Raw genomic sequence first — 25098 nt, forward strand, 5'->3', positions numbered from 1 at the left:
ATCGCACACCGCCATATTGGGTGAAGCTACTGAAGAGACGAGAAAGAGTGGAGGCAGAGAGAAGGAGGGGGAGAGACTGAGTTTTCGGGTTTGTAAACAGCTCCTTTTTTATGCCAGAACGGGAATAAAACGACAGAACGCAGCCCATTTATGAACCGGTAAGCTCATAGGTTCGGAATCGCAGGCAAGAAGAGATCAGGATCTTCCCGTTTTTTGGACTTGTCTGGAGAGACTATGACTTCCCTGACCCAGCGAAGCTCGGGCCTGGTGCAGAGGCGGACCGAGGCCTCACGCAGCGCCGCCGCCGACAAGGAGAGGGGATCCGGGGACGAGGATTCTGAGCCCCGCAGAGGGGAAGAGCAGGAGGAAGATGACAAGGGGGATTCCAAAGAAACCCGGCTCACCCTGATGGAGGAGGTGCTTCTTCTGGGACTAAAGGACAGAGAGGTTCACATTTTCTCTTTATAACGAATACATTATTTTATTTAGGGTTTTTCGAGGAGGAGGCATATTCAACTTACTCATATGATAAAAAAAACAATGGGTTTTTAAAAAGTCAAACCGAGGTTTGCATCAGGTGGGCCGTATGTTTTTCCAAAAGTGTGTCTTTAATTTACAAGATTTAACACGCTAAACAATAACATACCATTTATTTATTTAATGTAAATATTTCTGAAATAAGATTTAGTCTGTATACGGTTTCCATATAATTATGTTATGGGTTACTGGAGAAGATCGTTATGTTATTAGTGTATAGATCTTTCCTGTATCTTTTTGGCCACTTTTGACACTTTGGTCTTACTGGGAAATACAGTTTTGAGTGCCCATATATTCAGTGTGTCTTGCCAGTGTTCTGCGTTCCTGTAGTCAAATTAAGTCACCAGCTGGCCTGTCTGTGTAACACCACCCATGCTGCAATGTTTTTCATAAAGAAAAAATAAGGTATAACTGGTGCCAGTATGAAATCTGGTCGTGCTTTCTTTTAAGTCACACTGCACAGAATCGTGATGCTGCCAGGACAGTGTGGTTCGGAGGTATTCCGACCTGTAGTCTACACTTTGACAACAACATTTTCACCACCAGTTTCTTGTCATAACTACTGGTATACAATAACTGTCTAGTCAAGTTTCATGGTTTTCTTTGCCCAACTGAACATCCACGTACACTGTTCCGTAGACCCCCTTTTTATAAACCCCGTAATAGACAGTCCTAATACGTTCTGTTCATTTCAAAACCAACAAACAAAAACATTGCATTGTAATACCAGGGTTGGAGTAACAAACTTTATGTTGGCTATGCACTTTTGTTTCTGAACGTCCTATTTTGTAAATATTTCTGTACAGTACATTCTTCTTGTCCATTCATCCTAGGTCTTGTTGATTCTAGTTTTTCAAACAGTCTCTAACCTTTGCATACTGGGATATTTGCATGTGAAATGAAACTTAATTGCCACAGTTCCTGTTAAATCGGTTATTAACTGTTCATTTCAAGTCAACTCAGTTTTGCATTTTCCACCTCCTACAATATGTTGTGTAAAATGTTTTTTGTATTGCATATTGGGGGGGGGGGGGGGGGGTTTGGGCAAGATGCTAGAAAAATCTACTTTTTATAAATACAAAAAATTACACAGCACAATTTTTTCTAATCCGCTAATACCTTAGTGACTGATGTTTTTTGTTGTTGTAACTTTACTGAATTGCTGCATTTAAATGTCAGGTTCAAGAAAGCAACATCACGTATTTGCTAATTTACATAGGCGGCGCGAATAAGAGGCATGGGGAGGCTAAGCCTCCCCAAAATAAATTGCCCAAACCCTCACAAGAAATTGTTGTGACCAACACAAAAAATATTTGTGACAGAAGAAGATAGATTTATTTATTTATTTCCCCGCAAGCACGTGCAAATACTTTCCTTAAAGCAGAACTTTTTTATAACTAGTCCAGATATTTTACTTACAGGGGTATCTTAGAAGTTCCCTAAAAATGTGAGCAAGGAATGAAAAAATGAAACACTGTTGTGGAAGCTGATTTACACGGTTACTTAAAGAAATGGCTTGATGAGGTTCTTGATTCGATCGTAAAATAAATAATAATAAAAAAATGAGCAAGATGGGCCAAATGGACCTCCTCTGTGTGTAACATTTCTTATGCTCTTAAAGTCACATACAACATAACATAGGGCTACTGATTTTCCACAATCGTGGAATTAGGCATTGGGAACGGAATTCTGCTTTGCAACTGCACCTTTAAGAAAACTGCGGTCTTTTACCGCTGTTATTCTCCTATAAAAATATTGGATTGCTTTGAAAACTAAACTACCCAGAAGCACAGCGATGATGCTTGTGTAAAACATTTTTGTATGTTTATTTGGATCATTGGATAACGACAAAGCAGGTGGTTTTGTGGGCGTTTGGTTATGTTCACGATACTTTTTTTGACAGCTAGATTGCAGATGGGAGTCTGCGTCTGACGTCATGGTCTGTGTAGCCGGAGCTTGGACTCGATTTGGAGGTTAGCTGCAAAGCGTAGAGAACAAACATGGAAGCCGATTTAGTGGTGATTTGTATTGCAGAAGTATTGTATTGCACTAAGTGAATTCACAACAGAAACACCAGTTTCCAGGGGACAAGAGCATGTTATAAACTCTTCTAGAACATTCTAACATACTCTCCTTAGTCTTTCCGCTTTTAGAAAGTCATAACTTTACATTTTTGCTTTCATTACATAACATTTACATCACAACTATCAAATGGTATTGGGTGTTTCTATTTCCCCAAAGGCTGTTTAATGACAATATAAGTTCTATCAGTGGTTTTCTACCCTGTTCCTTGCTGGTTTTTGTTCCAGCTGAGCTCTCAGTTGCTTAATTGAACCCTTAACTAATAACACTATGTAACACAATTTTTGTTCCTGGGTAGTAAGTGTTATTTCCTAATTGCTTATGCCTCAAAAGTATAGAAAATGGCTCTTATTCCCCACAAACGTTGCTTTTGTGACTAGGACAGTGATATTTTGAAATTTACCTATTTCCAATGAGAAAACGGGCAAATTTGTGGCTTTTCGTTCACATAAAGTCAGAAAAAAACAACATATGAATCCAAATTAACGTATTTATACTAAAGTAATACAAAAATGACTACAAAAGATTTAGAAGTGAGTAGTTTTTCAAGATTTACAATTATACTGTAAATCATTTTCATGAATCAGCCCACAAATGTAGTCTCCCATCATGTTCTCGTTATACTGTCCTTGGTAGCGGTGTTCAAATTCCAGTATATCCTGGTGGAAGCGCTCGCCTTGCTCCTCCGAGTATGCTCCCATGTTCTCCTTGAATTTCTCAAGATGAGCATCAAGGGTATGGACTTTGAGGGACATCCTACAGCCCATTGTGCCCTAGTTCTTCACCAGAGTCTCAACCAGCTCTACATAGTTTTTGGCCTTGTGATTGCCCAGGAAGCCCCGAACCACTGCGACAAAGCTGTTCCAAGCCACTTTCTCCTTACTAGTGAGCTTCTTGGGGAATTCATTGCATTCCAGGATCATCTTTATCTGTGGTCCGATGAAGACACCGGCTTTGACCTTTGCCTCGGACAGCTTAGGGAAGAAGTCTTGAAGGTACTTGAAGGCTGCCGACTCCTTATCTATAGCTCTGACAGATTGTTTCATAAGGCCCAATTTGATGTGCAGTGGTGTCATCAGCACCTTCCGGGGGTCCACCAGTGGTTCCTACTTGACGTTGTTCCTCCCCTCAGAGAACTCGGTCCGCTGTGGCCAGTCCCGCCTGTGGTAGTGCGCCTTGGTGTCCCTGTTGTCCCAAAGGCAAAGATAGCAGGGAAACTTGGTAAAACCGCCTTGCAGACCCATCAGGAATGCCACCAATTTGAAGTCTCCTATGACCTCCCAGCCGTACTCATCATACTTCAAGGTGTCCAGCAAGGTCTTGATGCTGTTGTAATCCTCTTTGAGGTGCACCGAGTGAGCCAGGGGAAGAGACGGGTACTTGTTACCATTATGGAGCAGCACGGCTTTGAGACTCCTGGATGAGCAGTCAATGAAGAGGCGCCACTCATTCTGGTTACAGGCGATTCAGATTGCCTCAAACAGACTGGTCACATTGTGGCAGAAGCAGAGCCCATCTTGACGGGTGAAGAAGCTGGAAAAAGGTTGGTGACGCGTCCTTTGATCTGCGACTTGCACACTTTCATCCAACAAGTTCCACTGCTTGAGCCTAGACGTCAAAAGCTCGGCATTGGACTTGGTGAGACCAAGATCTCTAATCAAATCGTTGAGGTCTTTTTGGTTGGGGTAGTATGGGTTTCTCTCCTCAGCTCCACCTCTGAAATTGTCATCTGGATCTACAACGTCTTCCTCGCTCTCTGACTTGCTGCTCTCTTCTAAAGACGGCTGCTCTCTCTCCGGAGGAGTGGGTACGGGGAGCTCATGGCAGTGTGGCACCGGGGCGATGGATGAAGGAAGGTCCGGATACGTGATAGCAGGTGCATTCTTGCCAGTCCGACGTTTGGAAGGGTCCACCATGCAGAAGTAGCAGTTGCTTGAGTGGTCAGTGGGTTCCCGCCAAATTCTTGGGATAGCGAACTTCATGGCTGTCTTTTCCCCTTTCTACCATCCTACAAAAATACATTTATTTCACCCATGACTAATGTGTAAGAGATTCTCGCAACATTTTTCATATATGATATATTTTTTCAATAACATTGAAAATTGTAAAACATTTTAAAATTAAAAACTTTTAGAATTTTAAAAATTTACAAATTTTATAACATAAAATTCCGAGCAACAATTGTCCATCTTACCTTCCAGAGTTTTTTTGCAGTGCTCGCAGGTGAAATGAGGTGCCCAGGGTTTATCTTGATCCCCGACAGGCATGCCGAAATATGCCTTATAGGCCTCACACACCTTAGCAGATGCTTCCACGGAGTACTTTTTCGCTCTTGTCTTGATAAATTGGCCGCAGACATAGCAAAATGCGTCTGCCTGATGCTTGCAGCCTCTTGAGGCCATCTCAGAAAAATGCAGATATGTATCCACTTAGGCAGCTGGAACTAAACTGAACTGGTGGGCTTAAGGTCCCTGTATTTATACTACTATTTATATTACTGGAAATTTCTAGAAGTTACTCCAAGTTTACTCAGCACTGAATCTATCTGGAATGTTCTGGAAAATAGGTAAATTTCAAAATATCACTGTCCTGGTTACAAAAGCAAAGTTTGTGGGGAATAATAGCCATTTTCTATACTTTTGAGGCATAACCAATTAGGAAATTAGAACACTTACTACCCAGGAACCAAAAAAAAAATAATAATAATTGTTACATGGTGTAATTTGCTTAATTTGACTTTTTGAATAGTTTAGCTTATAAAATGTTGGCGTATTCAAGTTCCTTATACAGTTTTATAGTTAACTTAAAACCCCATCTGTTTAAAATGATTGTAACGGTTGAATGAAGTAATTGAGAGCAGCTTGGTTGGAACAAAAACCAGCAGAGGCACAGAGTACATTGGGTACTCCAAGACCAGGGTTCAAAACCACTGAGTTATATAATAATGGTAACTTATGCAAGCTCCTTTTCTGTGTTATTCACACCTCTTGCCTAGCACGTAGAGTGAGGCTCCTGTTGATTGAAGCCGTGGCTGCTTCAGCACAGTACCTGTCAGGAGATGCGTGATCTGCGCGACCTGGTGACGTCTTTTTCACGCAGATGGTGAACTTGGACAGGTTTTGCACAAAATCTGCGCAGCATTAGGAAAATAGGCGTACGTGAACACAGCCCATGTCTCTGCTGTGGCGTTGCTTGTGTGCTGTGTGAGTCGAGTTGTTCAAAAAAGCAACTAGTTTTGTATATACAGAAAATGTGAAAAGTAACTGAAAAAAACAATCGTCAACCCCCAGAATATCTGTATTTATTTTATTCTAGTTATTGTCGCAAATTTGTTACTTTTAGTTTTATAACTTATTTCTAGTTTATCATTAACTCCTTAGTAATACTATGTTTTGTTTTGTTTTTTTTTTTACTCATGCTGCTGTAATATGGCCCTCTCTACTCCAGCTACTGTAGTAAGAACAGAAAATGGTAAATTATAGATTCAACAATGGATCAATAAATACCAATTTTAGCAACTGTACCGAACGCAAGGCCAATGTGTTTATTGTGCAAGGAATGTGTCGGTAGTTAAGGAATACAATATGAAAAGGCTTTTTGAAACCAAACAAGGATCTTTTAGAAATACCTATCCAGAGGGCACAGTAGTTAGAAGCTCAAAAGTAGAAGCACTGATCTTTTAACAGTTATACTATTACTATATCACATACATTTTAAAATGTTTGTAATGATTGTTAAATTCTCACACTTGTATTACTAAAGTACTATTCATATGGTAAAATGTGTAAGTCTTGTTCAATATATGAACGTTAAGTTATGTAATATTTACTGCGTAAATGTGGAGAGTAAAATACTCTGGCCTGCCTCCTCCTAACTTTTTTTTCCAATCTGGCCCTCTTAAATTAAAAAAAAAAAAAAAAAACTAGTGAAGAGCCCTGCTTGAAGTAAGGCAACTCTATCCGTCCAGGGTATACAAGAAACGCATGCAAGCAGTTTTACAGCAAGTACAGCATACACCAGTCTGCATTTTTGCAGATTAAACTACAGATGGGAGAGAAGTGTCCTGAACATTGTATTTAATTTGTAATTTTATGAAAGTTATATTTCTGTAATAATAACCATTGTTTTCGACTAGTATGTTGTAATGCCAGCAGAAAGCAGTTTTATTTGTTGACTGACCTACAGTTGTTCCTAGTGGACAGCTTTAAGAAAGATTTTTCCTGAACTTCAGTATCTCAGGGACTTGAGTAAAAAAATAGATAAAAATAGTAGATTTTTTATGTAAAAATGTTATTTATGTTCAAATTCCATTGTTAATTCTTAAATTGGTAAAAATGGAAAAAACATAATTGGTCATTTTGAAAAACGTTTTTAATTTTGCTTAATCATTTAAATTGTCAAATGTGCAGGTCAGATTTTAAGCAGCAGCTGACTGCAAATAAGGGCTACTCAGTTTTTTTTTGTTTTTTTTTATTACTTCCCAACTTTGTCATTGAATATTCACCTCCCAATGGCCAGCATGCATTAGGGCACGTGACTAGTCTTCTGCTGTGAAGCTGGGCCTAGCGTTGAGGTGGGGCCCAGACATGCAAGCAAAATGTTAGTAAATGCGATCAAATTCGGGCTGAAAACATAACGTGGTTGATTATTGAGACGATCTCAAATGGCATGCAACCAATTTTGATTATGGAGGATACCAGATTCAACTTTAATGTCTTTTGTTGAGCCAGAATACAGAAGGTTGTGTTGATCTTTTTTTTTCTATTGCTGCCAGTCAGATAAGTACAAACTATTGCTATTAGTAAATTAAGCATTTAAATGAAAAAGTAAGACTTGTGATCGTGGTTTCACAGAAGAAAAAGTACATTAAACCAAGTTTACTATTAACACGTTTCTCAGTTGTGATTGAGAGAATCAAATAGATTAACAGGTATCAATTGCATTTCAACAGAGCAGAAAAGCCGATGTAAAAGACCTATTTATAGACATATATATAATGTATAAATAATATGGTAATTTATAGAAAGCTGTTTATTTTAAAATGCTCAGAGCCCTTGCAGCTAACGCACTTCCCCCAAGATGGCTGACTTGCGTGTTTTTATTTTAACATTTAAACTATTTATTTAAGTTAAATTTTTTGTTAAATTAAACGGAATCTAGCAACCCTAATCCTGATGTGTGTGTGGTTTTTTTAATGAACAGTACAGTAAACGCAGATGTAACGTCAGAAAGCACAGACAGTATTTTACATTGGGGGGGATACACGTATACTAACATATGATTTGACATAAAACAGTTTTATTGTTTCATTTAATTCGCTGTAAATACAGTACCACTTACCTGCATATGCTACTGGATATAATTAGATACGTGATTTTGTTTTGTAGTTCAGTGTATGTTGGGTTGCAGTATCTCATGGCCTGCACTTTATATAAGCTACACCCAGACATTTTAATGAAAGTCTGTAATCAAAAGTGTATTTTAACAAGGCAATAAATAGTGCTTACTTTTCGACTTTCCTCATTTTCCCATCATTTCTGTGTTGTATTCTTTCTCAAAATATTTTTTGTGCTTCTTATCATAAAGAACAAGGCATTCTGCACTGCTATAATTGGACGTTCCCGTTGCCTGTGATATTTGATGCGGAATCTGAATACAAAAATAGCAGTGAAACATCAGGCATAAAAAATGCAGCAAATAAATGCTAGTGTGAATAGCCCTTTAAATTATATTCAGGGCTTCTGTTTTTCGATTTTTATTAATGGTATTTTTCGGTGCTTATTTTTTAGTTATTTTTTAGTTTTGTGTAAATTTGTTTTTTTTCGGGCCTTTCGGTTTTGATATACGATATAAATTAGTGTGTTCTGTTACTTTCCAAAATAAGCCTTAATTCTATTTAATGCTACATTTGTAAAACAAACAGGCTACTAATGTAGATGCCTTCCTCTTACGTGCTATTAGAACAGAATTCTGTTTAAGCGTATTCAAGCAAAATGTCTGTCAAAACGTTTCATTGCCCCTTAAATAAGAACAGAATATGTTTTTACTAGCGAGAGGAGGCCATTCGCCAAAGAGATTGGGTTGACGATGTGAAAAGATGAGTTCATATTGTTTTTAAAAGCACAAATTACAGAACCCCCCCCACAAAAAAAAAAAACTGTATTGAAAAATCATGATATACCCTTGGTATTGATATACTGCGGAACACTACAAAGCACAGTGTACCAATCGGTTGCGTTGATTAGGCTCTGTGATCAAGGGCTCCCCAACAGCCCTGTAAAATGTTGTTCTTGTTGTAAATAGTATACATTATTACTCGAGCAGGCCTTTGAGAGGCAGACTTTTAAATATACCAGAGGGATGACATCAGGGTAGTGCATTTTACATTCAAGATACAGAATACTCGCTGGTTTCTGATTACTGTACTTTTCTATGTAAAATGGATTGACTCTTGCGTTATGATATTGGAAGAATATAATTTGATTTAAACAGCGTAGTATAACATAGTTATTTTAATTAAACTGCTGTTTTTAAGAGTTAGGCCCAATTTGCAGGTATGAGATAAAACGGCTGTATAGTCCAACTATTCAATGTGTAAAATGGCCTTGGACTGCATAACACTCGTGTGACCTAAATATACAGTGCTGCTGTAGCTATCTGAATGTACTGTCGCTACAGCAGTTAATTCAAATTTAAATATCTGTGTGTGTGTGTGTGTGTGTGTGTGTGTGTGTGTGAGTATCTCGTGCACGTCCGTTCTTAAGTGTTACAAAATATTTGAATTACATACCCATACGATGTTAACCTGCAGAATCGTAAAAATGTGTAAGTTATAAGCACTTGCTTCTTCAGCCGCCAGACCCTCGGTTTATGCGGCATATTGAAATCAGTACAATATAGTCGACAATTTAGTCTGGGCTTTGTAATAAAATCAAAGTCATTGTGAAAGAGCGTGCTGTGTACTCCTGTTGAGTGCTGAAACACTAATGAAAGTCATTCTACACATCATGTAATAATAATGTTGCTGTTTTATTATTTTATTAGCAGTTGTCACAAAATATACAAATTGAATCACAATACAGTATGATATAGCTATGCTACTTTTTTCTCGTCTGCCTGCTCTCTGAATAGAGTTAACACCAACAGCTCAAGCCATGCGAGCCCCCCTGCACTCCACTACACTCCTCAGGCAGAACAACTGTGCCAACCTGTTTAGCTGGAGCCATGAATTATTCCTCAATATTTAGCATTTAGTATCGCTCAGTTAATTTTCACACAAACTAAACCACTCTTATCTGTGGCTGCTTTTATGTTGTACAATAAATAGATCTGGGACCAATATGTGAACAAACACTGCCTAGAATATATTTTGATGGGGAGATGGAAGTGTAGCAAAATAGTTTACTGTAATCACTCTTTCTTTTGATATTTTCAAACACTAGCTTACCTCTCATTTACAGAACTCCAGAGAGTGAATCGTTTTCATGAATCTCACTCACAGGCATGTGTTGTCTTTTAAAGTACTTGAACCTCCTGCTGTGGACATGATGGGAATCCAAATGAATTGAAGCCTGACTGCCCTGGCGCTGTGTCAGCCCACATTAAGACACCGCGTCTTGTTGAAGGGACGTGCAAGATGAGAAACAAGCGGAATCTCTTATCAAAGACAAACTATTCCTGCAGGCCGTTCTCTTGGCCCGTCAGCTTCCTATTATTATCAGTGTCACGGCAGGGGGCTTGTTTAGTGCCAGAGAACCAGGTTTGTTACAAATGTCAGTACTGACTGTGATGCTTTCCTGCTTGTTCTTATCAGTTTACCACATGTCTGAAAGATTGTGACACTCTCAATTAAGAAGGTCTTTAACAGGTTTCATCCCAATTAGAGAAGTGGTTCTGTAGATAGGCCTATATGTAGCACTAGCACTGGTATCAAACACACTTCCATTCCCCTGTCTCCTGGGTTACTGTGGAAGGCATTCAGGTGAATGTGACTGTCATTATTGATTGTGTGTGTGTGTTCCCTGTATACATGTCTCTAATGGCATCGTGCTTTTGGAAGATACAGCAACTATTGTGAACAAATAAAAGGATGCCTGCTCTTAAAGGTATGTGTTTGGGTCTGTTCTGTTTATATAAATGTTGGGTATTAAGATCCTGTTCTGTGGGAATGCAGCTGTACAGATTCACTGAAGAAGCACAGAGGAAGTGAAAGCAATAAAGGCAATTTTAATCACCAAAAACGTTTTCCCAAATAACTTATTGTAAGGTCAATCTATTTCCTGCACTAAAGCAGGATGCGATTAGGGAGGAGTCAGCTGACTAAGCAGTGTTCTAGGTATTTGTTGCAGCTTGGTGATATTAAAAATGCCTGTGGACGAGGTGAAACAAAAGATAGCACAGGGTTTATATCATGTAGTGGATAATAGTTGGACAGGTAAATCAGAAGTGTGGAATTATTTTGGAATCCTAGCGAATGAACATGTGACCGGATTTGTTGCTTGTAAAACCTGTCATTATGTTTTTGTGAACAACAGCCACAAAACTGTTACATCTCTGTGAAAGCACAGATGTAGCTCCCTTTCAACTGGTGAAACGAAAGGAATAGACAGGTATTTTATAGTAAAGTAGTAGAGATAGTTAATATGTTTCAATGTTAAAATATGTCCAGACTACTAGAGAAAGCTAGCAGGCTGTATAGTCTATTGTATAAACTCAATCTGTGGAGAATGGTAGAGATGTCTGTGTGAGAATGTGAGCATGAGAGAGCTGGTGCAGGCAATAGGTAAAGGACAAACACTGGTAGAAGACGGTGCTACAGTGGATTGCAGGTTCGGGTTGGGTTGGAAGTGAGTCGTAAAATTCGGACTCATGCGTTTGCTTTATCGGAACAAACCTGTGAGACTGTTTCCCCACATCTCTTGGATTAAGCTAATTCAGAATTACGGGTTTTATGCAATCACGTGTGCTGTGCTTCATATTGGGTGTCTGAAAATAAGCATTTAAGTAATGTTTAACGCCAGAAACAAATGGAATTCTTTGCTGTGTAACACAGTGAGTGATTCATTGGCACTAAAAAGGATTCGATTTAATGTGAGGTTTACCTGGCAATTTCATGGGAAATAAGCACTGTCAAATATCTGACCATTTAGGTAAAGCCAGCAGAAAAGATTGTAGTTACTGTATCAGCCACTTGCAAGATTGTATGCTTAAGCTATAAAAAAGGCTAACAAGATGCTCGGATACATTGTGAAAAGTGTTGAATTTAAATCAAGGGAAGTAATGTTAAAACTGTACAATGCACTAGTAAGACCTCATCTTGAATATTGTGTGCAGTTCTGGTCACCTCGCTATAAAAAAGATATTGCTGCTCTAGAAAGAGTGCAAAGAAGAGCGACCAGAATTATTCCGGGCTTAAAAGGCATGTCATATGCAGACAGGCTAAAAGAATTGAATCTGTTCAGTCTTGAACAAAGAAGACTACGTGGCGACCTAATTCAAGCATTCAAAATTCTAAAAGGTATTGACAGTGTCGACCCAAGGGACTTTTTCAGCCTGAAAAAAGAAACAAGGACCAGGGGTCACAAATGGAGTTTAGAAAAAGGGGCATTCAGAACAGAAAATAGGAGACACTTTTTTACACAGAGAATTGTGAGGGTCTGGAATCAACTCCCCAGTAATGTTGTTGAAGCTGACACCCTGGGATCCTTCAAGAAGCTGCTTGATGAGATTTTGGGATCAATAAGCTACTAACAACCAAACGAGCAAGATGGGCCGAATGGCCTCCTCTCGTTTGTAAACTTTCTTATATTCTTATGTATTTCATGTATGCTACAGTAACTTTAACATTTCTGATTAAGTTACTATTCAAGAGATACCACATTCAAATACTGTCTTGTGTTCATATGTTGTCATTTGTTATGTGAGTATGTAGATGGTACTCTGAGAAGCAGTACAGTATCCTTGCCTGTCTGGACACTGTTGGGTGTTTAAAAACTTACTTTAGACATTATGCCAGTAATCTGAAAAAGTATTACCATCTAGGTTTGCTGTTGATGGTTAGTGTGTTGTCAGTTCTGTGTATATTTTTGTGGACACTTTTTGTAATGTGTGTTTTGTGTGGAGTGATGGTGGAGGGATTTGAGAAAACAAAGTGAAGAATTGAATGCAGCAAGAGCAATACAATGAGAGAATGTAGGGTTACATTGGAAGTCTGTCTGGACCAGCTGGGATGTCAAACAGTCTTGGCAAGGTTAGCCAGACACAGCACTTCATATCCTTTTGCCTCTCCCTGGAGTCAAGTCAATTACAGAGCAAAGTACAGTACATTACCATCCTAGTATGAGCGATACAGGAATGTGCTCTTTAAGTCTTACGGCTCAATAATGAATTTTAGATGAACAGTGCATATTTGAACCATGTCTGATTCATTCAGAGAATATTGGTTTAGTTAGACATTTTAGAGAAATGTCTTTCAGCACTTTAGTAATGGAATTTCAGCATGTTTTGGAATGCTACCCAAACTAATTCAATTGCAAGAGCCAACTTTAGTTTTTCTGTACAATATAAAAAAATGTTCTTGAAAACAAAGCCTACTTCATGCTTGTTTGGATCACAGTGAGTTAAAACACTGTACAATATTTTTAAAAGTTTAAAATTTTCAGAATTAAGATCTCGTAACATTTTACTCTAGATGATATTTGCAAAATGCTGTTCTTAGTATATTTTATGTTTGAGGGTGCATCTTCATTAATAAACTTTCCACCTGCCTTGTTTTATGATATAGCAGGTAGTTCTAAGGAGTGAAACCACTGGGACTAAAATATAGCAGCATCATTACTCCGACACTTAATGACTGTCAGTAAATTATTTTCTACACTGAAAAAATATTGCCATAGTCTGCTGCAAATAAAGTAATTTTTGTAGTGGAGGGAAAAAAGAGGCGAGTCACCTATTAAAAATACAAGCCTGCAATAATTGTTATCTTGATGGAATTCAGAAAATAACAAAATAAATGTGGTAATTAATTAACAGTTAAATTAAACAAGTGAGTTTTAGCTTTAAAACTAGTACACAAATTGAGTTTTTTGTGCATTATTAATACCCCCCACAGCACTGCAGAACACAGCGTTGCAGGCAGAACCAACTTGAATACTGGTATTTAATAAATGGTTCCTGTTTTCGCTGCTTCCTGCATTTGGATTGCAGTGTTTTACTGTGTTCTATATTGAATATGTATCTTGTGAATAGACCCAACGTTGCATCTCAGCTTTCTGGAATAAGCCATAACAAAGAAACATGGCGTGTTAGTGATATGAGCGAGTTTCTGAAAATGTGTTCAGTGATTTCATTTCCTGCAAAGGGTGAAAGGGCTATTTTAATGATTTCTGTGTACTGGTAAAACATCTGTGCGGAGTACCGGGAAAACAGTTTGTCAAGGTAATTTTAGATTTAGATTTTCAGAACAATTTTAGGCTACGTATTTGTGTTTTTAATTACTTTCCCACCTCCCAGATTCTTCTTGGTTACCCGGTTACTAATACTGTTGTTTAAACCAAATAACTTGGAACTTAATTTAGGTCTCATTCACGTGACTTGGGGGTGGTCGTTCCATAACATTAGCTTTATTTGGTGCAGGGATTATAATCCTTGATTTGGTGCATGAAGACGCTGAAAAACTAAACCAAAAAATACTTGCAGTAGAAACTCTTCTAGCGAGCATAACTGCCTGGCAAAAGTGGGTTTGCATACCTGTAAACGTTTAGTTTTCAAAATATTGGAGCTTTTATAAACTGAAATCTAGTGGCCTGAATTTTAAGTGAATACCTGCATAACACAAAGGCGTACAACTCTTCCACTTTATTAGTTGGTGGTAGAATGAGAGGATGAACTCGATCACACTATGTTCGCCCACCTTAACGATAGACTGGTGATAACGTTGCTCTTGTAATGGCTTTTTATGAGTATAAAACAAACATAATAGAAGTCTTTTTTTTTTTTTTTTTAATGGATGTTTAATCGTTGATTTTTTTTTTTGGCTTTGTGTACATTTTAACGTTTTGAAATGACAATATATAAAAAAGTAGTTATCACAGTAATAAAGTAGGCCTACCAGTAATTAATTAGTTACTTTTACTTTCAGATATTTCTGTACGTTTTAGTAGTTGGACATGTACAAAAGTAGCTTAAAGCAGTTAAATGGGCGTTAAAATGTGTGTGTTAATTGGAATGTTAGGGAACTTCAAAATAAATTACCTACCTGCTTAACTTTTTTTCGTGGAACAGTATTTGAAAGGCATCAGATTAAGTGGTTTTGATGTTATAGTATTCCTTTACAGTTCACACACGTACATTTAAGTGCTTTCAATGCAGATAAATTATTTATGACAACCGTGAAGACTTTCCAAAGTTATTCAGCTGATCTGAACATTTTGTAATTTCGGAATACAGTATTTGCAAGGCAATCCGTAATGATTTGTGGCAAATCGTGATGTGGCCGCATTTTTCAAACATACTGCAAAACAACTACTGGTACTTGATGGTACTCGGATGCTGACAATTTATATGAAACTGAAGATCTTGTTTGCACAAGGTTTCTGGAAAATCTCATGAGCGAAAACGATTGAAAAATGTAACCCATTATCAGCAAAAACCATGTAGGGTAGAGTGAGGGGAAAAAAATAGACAGTCGGGTAACCCGAACCACACTTTGTATTATCTGGCCTTACAGTAGTGTTGCTTGTTAAACAGTCATGTTAAAGGAATGAAATCCTGGTATATAGGCTCTGAAACTACAGTAGCAGGTGCTCCTCCCATGTCTGAGGATGCTTTCATTAAAGCGGTCCTTTGTTTAAACTGTAGCCTGATACTTCAGAAAGAAGGCACTGCAAGAGACCAAACATGCATACATCTTGAACTTCATGCTGTAACCTCCAGGGGCTGCTTTCACCAGGCAGTTCTAGGTGGCAGTCTGCCAAATCCAATTCACTTCCATTTAAAAAAAAAAAAAAGAAAGAAATTGGCACATTTATCCTTTAAACATGTAGTCAATGGATTACTCCCACCCTTTCAAAAGAGTCACAAAACTATTGTAAAGATAATATATATATTGATAACAAGAAGTGAAGAAACCAGCTCTGTAAGTCAGGGTGGTTAAAAAACTGGAGTGCCTATGAGAGGAGGCAGGTGAGTAGCTGGAATGGCAGTGGATTCATGTTACTGACAATTACCTTTGCAACAAGTGTTCCTGGCTGAGATGAGTACAGAAACAAGTGTTATAAGATGCTGTCGATGACTTGAAGAGTAAACTTAATTCTTATCTACCAGATATAAGTCTTCCCCAGAAGCATCCCTAGTAGAAACCAGCATGCTGGCAGAGAAAGCAGAAACAGCAGGACTAACTGCACCTACGGGTGTCTTGTTGGACAAGCACTCTTAATATCCTACGGCAAAGAGATTCTTCTTGGTTGTTTCACACCAAAACGCAAATAGATTTGACATGCTTTACTTAGAGCTTTGGGAAAGGAAGACTGGTTTAAAGTCATGGTTGTACTCTAGATAGAAAGATATTGAGATACAGCTGCAGTGTCTATATTACAGCGCAGACCTTATTTGAAATCCTGCTGTTCACTGTTTACATTCAGTACACTCTGTCCAAAGCCTTTGGGATTTTTAGCAGAACTGAGAAGAGCAGTGAATCCAGCAGGGCAGGAAAATATTGTCTTGCTCCAGTTTAAATGTTTTAGTCGTTTGATTAAATTAATAAATACAGACGTACACAGATTGTGTGGAATTGAATTTGTGAATTGTCCCCGTGTAGTATTGTATCTGAGAAGGACCCTACTGGAGCAGTGCAAACCAGACTCTGCTTTCCAGGGATTTCAATGCAGTGATTTTGTTATTCACATTAGAGTGATGGCTGGATTTGTGGATATTTATTCTTCTTGATCGTGTTAAATATGGAGAGAGTCTCCTGTCCTGCCTCTCTGGAGTCATAAAGCCCTGCTGTATATACTGCTGTGGAGGTCTGGCTACAGCACTGTGCAGCTCCAGCACTGAGCTCAGTGGTAAGGCTTCATTATGTAGGTCTTTTTTTAAATTTTTTATTTATTATTAGTACAGGTATTCATAGGCTAGCTGTTCATAAAAGCAACTTTGTCAGCTGTAGTTTGGTACTTTTGAGAGATCAGTTTAATTCAGTGTACATGAAGACCTATATATTCAATATACAGTCAAACCTGCTCATCCGATCACCTGGTTTGAAGTGACCACTTTAAATTCCTACCAATTATATCTATGCTTTTATTTAACTGTATTAAATGACCACCTGTCTAACAAGACCAGTGACCACAATTTTCTTACCCAACAACGGACTCAAACCTGTATTAAGTAACCATTTTAGCTGACTTTTTTATAATTTCAATAAACATACTGTAGTGTTTTAGGCAGGAGGCAGAAAACACACTCTTGGTTCTTGGTTCCAGTAGTCGTTTATATCGGACGCTCTCTCACAACCACCAGAGAACACCGCTCTGCCGGCTGCCAGCTTCCCAGTGACACACACAGGATGCAGCAACACAGGAACTGTGGCAACCAGAACAGCAACAACAATACTGAACGGAGTGCAGCGTCTCCTTATAACAGTCCCTTAACAGTGTTATTCTTACAGCAATGAAACCGAGAGTGATTCTAGCAGAAATGTGTACATTTTATCATATGCCTTCAACGAGTTTGCTAGTTTAATGATGCAGAAAATTACTTTTCGTGGTATTTAATATGTTTGTTTTGTTTCTGTAGTGTTTGTCTTTTTGTTCATTTTCTGTTACAGTAGTGTGATACAGACAATATGCTCAGAAACTTTTTCTTTTTTTACTGCACTTGTATGTTGTAACTGGAAACAAGCCCAGGGATGCTGGGTTAATTGTAAGCTCAGTTATATAACTTTTTTTTATGTGGAATTACAATTTGAACTTTTATTTAAAACATTTTGTGTGACCAGCAGCCAGGCAAGCATATTCATTCCTTTCACAAAATAATTTGCTTTGTAAATGCATTATCTAAATGAATGTAATTAAACTATAAAAGTACTTCCTTTTGTTCATATTCCATCTTTTAGTCTTTTACAGTGTATTTAAAACATGCATACATACATAATTACAGGAAGGCATGTCGGAGACAAATAGAAAATTAATGACCTAACCCCTCAAGACACCACCTGTGTTAAGAGGCTGCTATTTAACTGTCCCTTAAGTGGTCTCTTAATACAGGTTTGACTGTAATCTTGACTTGTACAAATTTGTCTTTGCATTCTCCACGAATGTTGGCCTCCCTACTACAGCATAACCCTATAATCACATCTTCAATTCAGTGGGTTTGGTGGATATGTAGTAACAAGCAACAGACGTGCTGCAGTGGCCCAAATGGCTAGCCTTCAGCACTGGAAAGACCCCTGTACTGCACTCGGCCGCCCGGGAGCAGTGGTAGAAGTGCCCTTCATTTGGGAGGAACACACTGAATGATTGTAAAAGCTCAATGACTGTGTGTGTGTGTGTGTGTGTGTGTGTGTGTGTATTCTAGGGCTACACATCCTTTTGGAATGACTGCATCTCTTCTGGTTTACGGGGCTGCATGCTAATTGAACTGGCATTAAGGGGTCGTCTTCAGTTGGAAGCATGTGGAATGAGGCGGAAAAGTCTATTGGCAAGAAAGGTAAGACCAATGAATTTCGGAACTATTTTCAAGCCTTATTTTTGGCTCCACCTTTTTCAGAAATCATTAAAACTACTGTGAAATATCTATTTTTAGACTGAAATAAACAATGTTTTACTGTGAGAGAAATAAAGCCCAGTTTATAATGCCCCAATGTTAATAAAGCAACTGCAATGTAGTATTATGACTCCCTCTGAGATGCGACATTGTTACATATGCGATGGAAATCGGGAACCAGTATTTTCAATGTCGTATTTTACAAGTTCTGTTTTAGAATTGAAAGTTTATGAAAGAAATGTACATTCTTCTAAAGAAGCTTGTTGGACAACTTGCATGTTTTTCTCCATGTAGCATCATGCAACGGTATATTATTTTTTACAAGCTTACTCATTTAAAATCTGGTGTGCTACCGCCAAAGGATAAAATGGTATTTTATTCTGCCACACGTCGAATAGAAAGTTTTACTTACTGAAGCGTTGTATTCCAAACCTTGTGTTTTTTTTTAAGCAATACGTTTGGTGTTTGACATTGCTAGGTGATCTGTAAATCGGATGCTCCGACTGGGGATGTACTGCTTGATGAAGCTTTGAAACACATTAAAGAGACCCAGCCACCTGAAACTGTGCAAAGCTGGATTGAGTTGCTGAGCGGTAAGTAGATGATGAGCACCTACCGGGGTTACAGACTCGCACCAGTCGTAGATCCACAACTACTGACAGCATGTTGTTTGTTTAGTCAAATCCCTGGCTCCTGATCCTCTAGTCACACTCCTGTTATAGTGCATGAATCGCTATCCCCTATAGCTGCATGAACAGCTCCGAACATGCACAACTGGGTGAGACTTCTTCATGCTGTGATAAGTGTGTTCAGTTCAGAGCAGACTCAGCAGGGGCTCTGATTGCTCAAATGCCTTGTACCTGGTCATTCAGTAATAGATCTTCCTTCTTTATGCAAGTCAAGGTTGCTATAATAGTAGAAAACACTCATGGAGGCTTTGAGTAAATTGTTGATGCTGATAATGCAATAGAGTAGAAAATGCAACATATCTAAGACTTTTGCACAGCAGTGAGTGTGTAATTATATATAGTAAAGTTATTTAAAATAAGAAAAATAAAGTATGTTTACAGTCAGCATAAATGTATACTATAGCTACTGTGCAGCCAGGACAGCCCTAATTCATTAACAGGGTGTACTGCAGAGATAGTCGGCTGCTCTTCAGTGATTACCACCTGTAATTGGTGACAATCTGCTCTCCAGAGTAACTGTTAGGTCTACTGATTTGCAGATTGACTGGAACTGTCATGTAACAGTGGGATGCAATGTCAGCGATTTTGCAGAACAAATAAATGGGTCATAGGAAGGATTATCCATTTACAAAAAACAATAAAAATGACAGGTTCCTATTTTATATTATCTTGCATTGTGTAGCTTTCCCCATGAAATTCTGCTAAAAATGTAATTTATGATTTAATCAAATGGAAACAAATGCAACACACAGACATGTAAGCCTTTAGAATTTATGTGGGTTTGTGTACAACCTCTTGGAGTACATGTAATGTCATATTACCACTAGAGGGTGCTTTTGTAACTCAATGAGCTTTTTTAGGAACATGGACTTACTGGATAACAATAATTAAAATGCTAAACACGAAAACATCTTTTATCTTTTCAAACTCCTGAATTACTTATGAGCAGAAAAATATTTTTCCTGAAGTATAAACATGGATTTCCTCTGATGAATCTTTCATTTGAATTATATTCCCCCCCCCAAACCCTATAGTTCAGTTATACAGTAAAAGCTGCCACCGTAGCATCCCTTTTTCATTTTGTGTGAAACTATTTATTTAACATTTGGCCTGGTATCTTTCCCCAGGTGTCCTGATTTTCTTAGATGCACTAATGGTGCAGCATGATTTTTTATTATGGAAAACTACAACCGGATCGATTGCACAGATAGATCCGTCCCTCTTAAAGGGCACCAATGATGTTTGTGTTCCAGACACCTGCAACTCCAAGAACCTTCTTGCTTTGTGAGTCATTCAAATGAGTGCCACATTGCTTAGCTTCCTATCGATGTCATGCTTGTAACACCAGCCTGTTGATAGCAAGTTCAGCTACACTGTGCTGACACAAGACATTTAACCAGGAAGGCTTTTCACAGAATTATCAGGTGTACCCAACGGTCCAGATAAGCTGCATACCTGACGTTTTTACGCATAAAAAAATTGAAATGCGCACTAAATTTAAATTGAATGCGTAAAAATAGGCATAACAATTTTGCGTTGCAGCTTGCTTGTCTGTCTCTCTTCTCGCCTCCCGTAAAACTTCCACAAACTTCAGTTACTATGAAACCGTCCACAAGAAAAACCAAGTCAACAAACATTATCCAGTCTCTGGCTAGCCCTGTTGTCTTTGCAACCAATCACAGTAAGAATAAGAAATTTGAAGCTACACAGGTTGAAGTGTGAACACCCCAGTCCAGCTACAAATCCAACAGGAACCATCGTCGGAGGCAACTGCTAAAAAAAGGTGCCTGTAATATTAAACAAACTTTTATAACTTAATAATGAATGTCCTTATTTTATTTATCTGCATGACTTAATACTGACGTTTTGTTCACTGAGTTTAAGAATTTAATGTTAAAATATAAGTTTTGTGTCTGTGCTTATCTTCAAAGTCATATTGGCTGTGGTGAATAAAGTGAATAAGAATAGCTGTTGTTTCTGATTTTATTTAAATCCTTTGTTTTTGTACAGTAATTCAAAGTAACATTGCAGTTAAAGTGGAAGGCTCTTTTTTTTTTTTTTTTTTTTTAATGCCTACCCCATTACCATTAAAGATTACTCATGACTTCAAGGTAATGTTGCATTTTACCCCTGTGATGGTTCACATCCCATCCCTAATAAAATAAATAAAACTTTTAACAAGATTGTGTTTTAAAGGAATCTTGGAATAAAGCGGGGCTGTTTCTTATTAAGACGGCAACAAAAACAATAATACTGTACACTATGTTTATTTAAATGCATATGAATTGTTTTAAATTAGCAGTTGCACAAAGTAGATGCATAATGAAGTACTGCACTTACCTGTGGAGTTGGAGAAGGCTGCAGGTGGATGCCAGGATAGAAAAAAAGAAAGACAAACAGAAATAAATTGATTTTAGAGCGGTGCTGAATGCTCGGTGCGTGTTCCTCTGTGAAGGGGCACATTCGCAGGGAAGTGTGTGGTTTGTTATTCAGTAACCTATATTGTCTATAAAAGTAACTAACTTAAAACAGATTAAAAGCAAATACTTAACTCTTTGTTTGTAAATGGCTTTTGTTAGCATCAGTGTGGTGCACAGGCGGCGACATGCTTTTGCGAGCCGAGCAGTACAATGAGGCGCCATGTTTGTGAGGGGCAGATCATACCTTGGTTGTACTGTAAAGCCTGTTTGCAATGCGCAAGCAAATTTAATTGTTACCGGTGTCTAACTGGAGGGTAGACCACGCCGTGAGTAAATGGGTGTTGTGATTTATTAAATACATTTGCACATTTATTGAAAATGGTTATACATGAAATTGTCATGTAAAACCTAGTGCTTTTATATAACTTTTATATATTGATATAGTAGTTGCTAACTATATGTAAATGGGTTTTAAAGTTAATTGTTTGATTTTTGGTTTCTTCAAGGGGAGGAGTGATTTCAGCCTGAGTATAAAAGGGAGGCTGTAATAGAGTAATGGAGAAAGGGTCTAGAGAGATGGGTGCTGCATGAGTGTCCTGGCTAGAGATAGCAAAATATATATATCATCCTGCACTTTGGATTTTTTTTTTTTCTTTTGTTTTGTAAACTTTTTTTTTGAAAATTTGTTTTGTTATAATTTTGTTCTGTTCAGTTCATGGAACTTTAGAAAAATAAAAAGGAACAAAAAACAATTTGCAAACAAAACTTCTTTTGTTCGTGTGCTTCCCTGCAATACTGTCTTTGGCCACTCAGAACAGCCTATCAACCCCCTGAAAATACAGTTTACTCTCTGTGTTAAAATTAGAGGGTAAGTTTCTCCCAGACCCAAAACCTTATTTGGAGCACTGGGCGTAACCAATGTTCTTCCCAGGAAACTTACCATAGAACACATCTTATACCAAAGAACACTGCTGTTCACTATATACAGTATGTCTCTCTGTTGCACCAAAACATTCCTCATAACAGCCAATAGATTCAGTTATTTCTTGAATAGTCCGTCTGTGTATTTGGAATATGTTAAAGCATCCAGCACTCACGCATTAGGTGCATAGCCCCATCCAAGACGCACAAGCCATTCAGGCCTCCAAACTTGTGAGAAGATCTCTGATCTTTTTTTTTTTTTTTTCCCAATTAAACCATTATCCACTTATTTTTACAGTTTTCTGTGCTTGTACAGTACATACATATTCTTGCAAGGGGAGAAAGACGTTGGCTCGGTTTTTAAGTTAATTGGTCTTTTAGAAGATGCTTTTATCCAAAGACTAGGTGAACTGTGCTGATGCTGAGTCACTTCTAATGGGACCTTGTTTGTTTTATGTCTCAGCCGAAGGACGGAGCGCAAGGAGGTTAAATGACTTGCTTAGGGGTGCACACACACAGTGAGTTGGTGGCTGGGCCAGGGTATTTATTTTAGGACAAACACACACAGCACATTTTAATAGTGCTTGGAGTGCTTACTCTTATTTCAGCAGTAAGGAGATGACCCACTAACCTGGGAGTCTGGGTACGTGGAGGACCATCTGCTGCTGTATTTTGCTTCTAATCTGCTGCTAATTCTAATCTGCTGATTTGCTAGACTGCATTTTAGTCCACTAGTCCACATTTTAGTCCGCAGAGTAAGTCACTGGTACACTGCAATCGACCCAATAGGTTTAATCGATCAAAAGACATCGGGTAATACTTTTATATTTTGCAGAGTACTGTCTAGTTGTATATACAGTAGGGTACAATGTAACAAACCGATGTTCCAATAAAAAGCCGACCAGACCAAGGGTATCTGACTAGCATATGCCTTGTGGCTTTGTATTTGGCTGGTGAATTTCCAGTGTGTTTGATTTTGTATCTGTTTAGTTCTACAAGATAACCGAATGCCTTTTACATATTTCTTTTTTGTTTAGGTGAAACGTGGAACCCTTTGAAGCTACACTATCAGTTAAGGAATGTGCGTGAACGGCTGGCCAAGAACCTGGTGGAGAAAGGAGTGCTCACCACAGAGAAACAGAACTTCCTGCTTTTCGACATGACCACGCACCCCCTCACCAACAGCAACATCAAGCAGCGCCTCATTAAGAGAGTGCAGGAAGCCGTGCTGGAGAAGTGGGTGAACGACCCCCACCGCATGGACAAACGCTTGCTGGCTCTCATTTTTTTAGCCAATTCCTCAGACGTGTTGGAGAACGCTTTCGCCCCTCTTTTGGACGACCAGTACGACTTGGCCATGAAAAGAGTACGACTGCTGCTGGACTTGGACCCCGAAGTTGAAAGTATGAAGACCAACACAAACGAGCTTGTTTGGGCTGTCATGGCAGCCTTTACTAAATAGATGTTTGAAATGGACCGATATCAAACCTGTTCTCCTGTCGCTATGTCATGTAGTTTCCTCTTTATTAAATTGGGTCATTGACTCTTCCACATGTATCCTCATTTTAATATTTTTTTTTTCAGTCCTTCATGTATTTCTTTTCTTTTTTTTTTTTTTTTTTTTTTTGGGGGGGGGGGGGGGGGGGGGTAGAACTTCTCCTTTATGAATGCTCATGTTTTTCTTCTGTTGCAACCAGGACATAAATTGGTTTGTTATGAAAGCCACTGGGGTGATACTTTGAGCATTACTCTGAGACTGTGGAGGGACCTAGTCAAATAATTGACTTTTTTTATTGATTGACCTAATACGTACTGATTTATTTAGTTTTGTTTGTTTTTCAGCAAATATATTTCCAGTTGTGTATTGTGTAGCTCAAGGTAATCCACTGTGACATTTGAATGCCTGATTCTTTTTCTCGGTGCACCTGTGCAATACAGTATCGTCTGTGTAAGACCCTCCAGCTGATAATGCACACTTCTACAACAAGAGGTATTGAGATTTACCATCCAAGTCAGTCCAACTAGCAACAGTTACATTTTGCAGCAGTTTGCAACAATTCAACACTGCTGTAGAAATATCTTTATTTTTAGTTCTTCCAAGTCATAAAACTAGATATTTTTAAATCCTTAAATATAAGCCTTGGAAGCTAAAAAAAATATATATATATATATATATATATATATATATATATATATATATATATATATATATATATATATATATATATAAATTTATATATGATTTTACTAAATACATCCTTAAAAGATTGGTTTATGTGAATTGCTTTTCTATGTTGATGGATGCACTGTGTTAGCCTCTTTATTTCATTTTTATCATTTTAAAATCTAGCAAAGCGCTACCACCACAGCCTCCCATTGCCTATATATCACACTATTGAAATAGATCAATCCTGGAATGGGGTACATTCCAGTACACTCTGTATGTAATTTACCATGTAGATTAAACCCTGGTACACAAGTATGTACCTGGCCCTCATTCTTACTTTACCCACCAGCTGGGCTTCATAAAGCATGTGTGTCTCTGGTGTAATGTTGAGGTGTACTGTATCGGTATCTCCACCAATGCAGATCATCTTCTAGTTTTGTTTTTCCCAGCGTGTTGTACGGAACAGTTGTGTGATGTTCTGTTTGTATAACCCATGAAGGAAGTATTTGACCAATTCTCC

At 38.2% G+C, this 25098-nt stretch overlaps 1 protein-coding gene across 1 annotated transcript; it reads left to right on the top strand.

The window, feature by feature from the left end:
- On the top strand, window positions 1–24022 carry LOC121299766 (Golgi phosphoprotein 3-like). The gene is made up of 4 exons (XM_041227807.1): window positions 1–447; window positions 18193–18324; window positions 18860–18974; window positions 23449–24022. Exons 1-4 carry the CDS (start codon window positions 235–237, stop codon window positions 23871–23873), a joined length of 885 nt encoding a protein of 294 aa, XP_041083741.1. The 5' UTR covers window positions 1–234; the 3' UTR covers window positions 23874–24022.
- Window positions 24023–25098: the final 1076 nt, after the last annotated feature.

This window comes from Polyodon spathula, chromosome 2 (genome assembly GCF_017654505.1).
Source record: "Polyodon spathula isolate WHYD16114869_AA chromosome 2, ASM1765450v1, whole genome shotgun sequence".
In the NCBI taxonomy this organism is placed as follows: Eukaryota; Metazoa; Chordata; class Actinopteri; order Acipenseriformes; family Polyodontidae; genus Polyodon; species Polyodon spathula.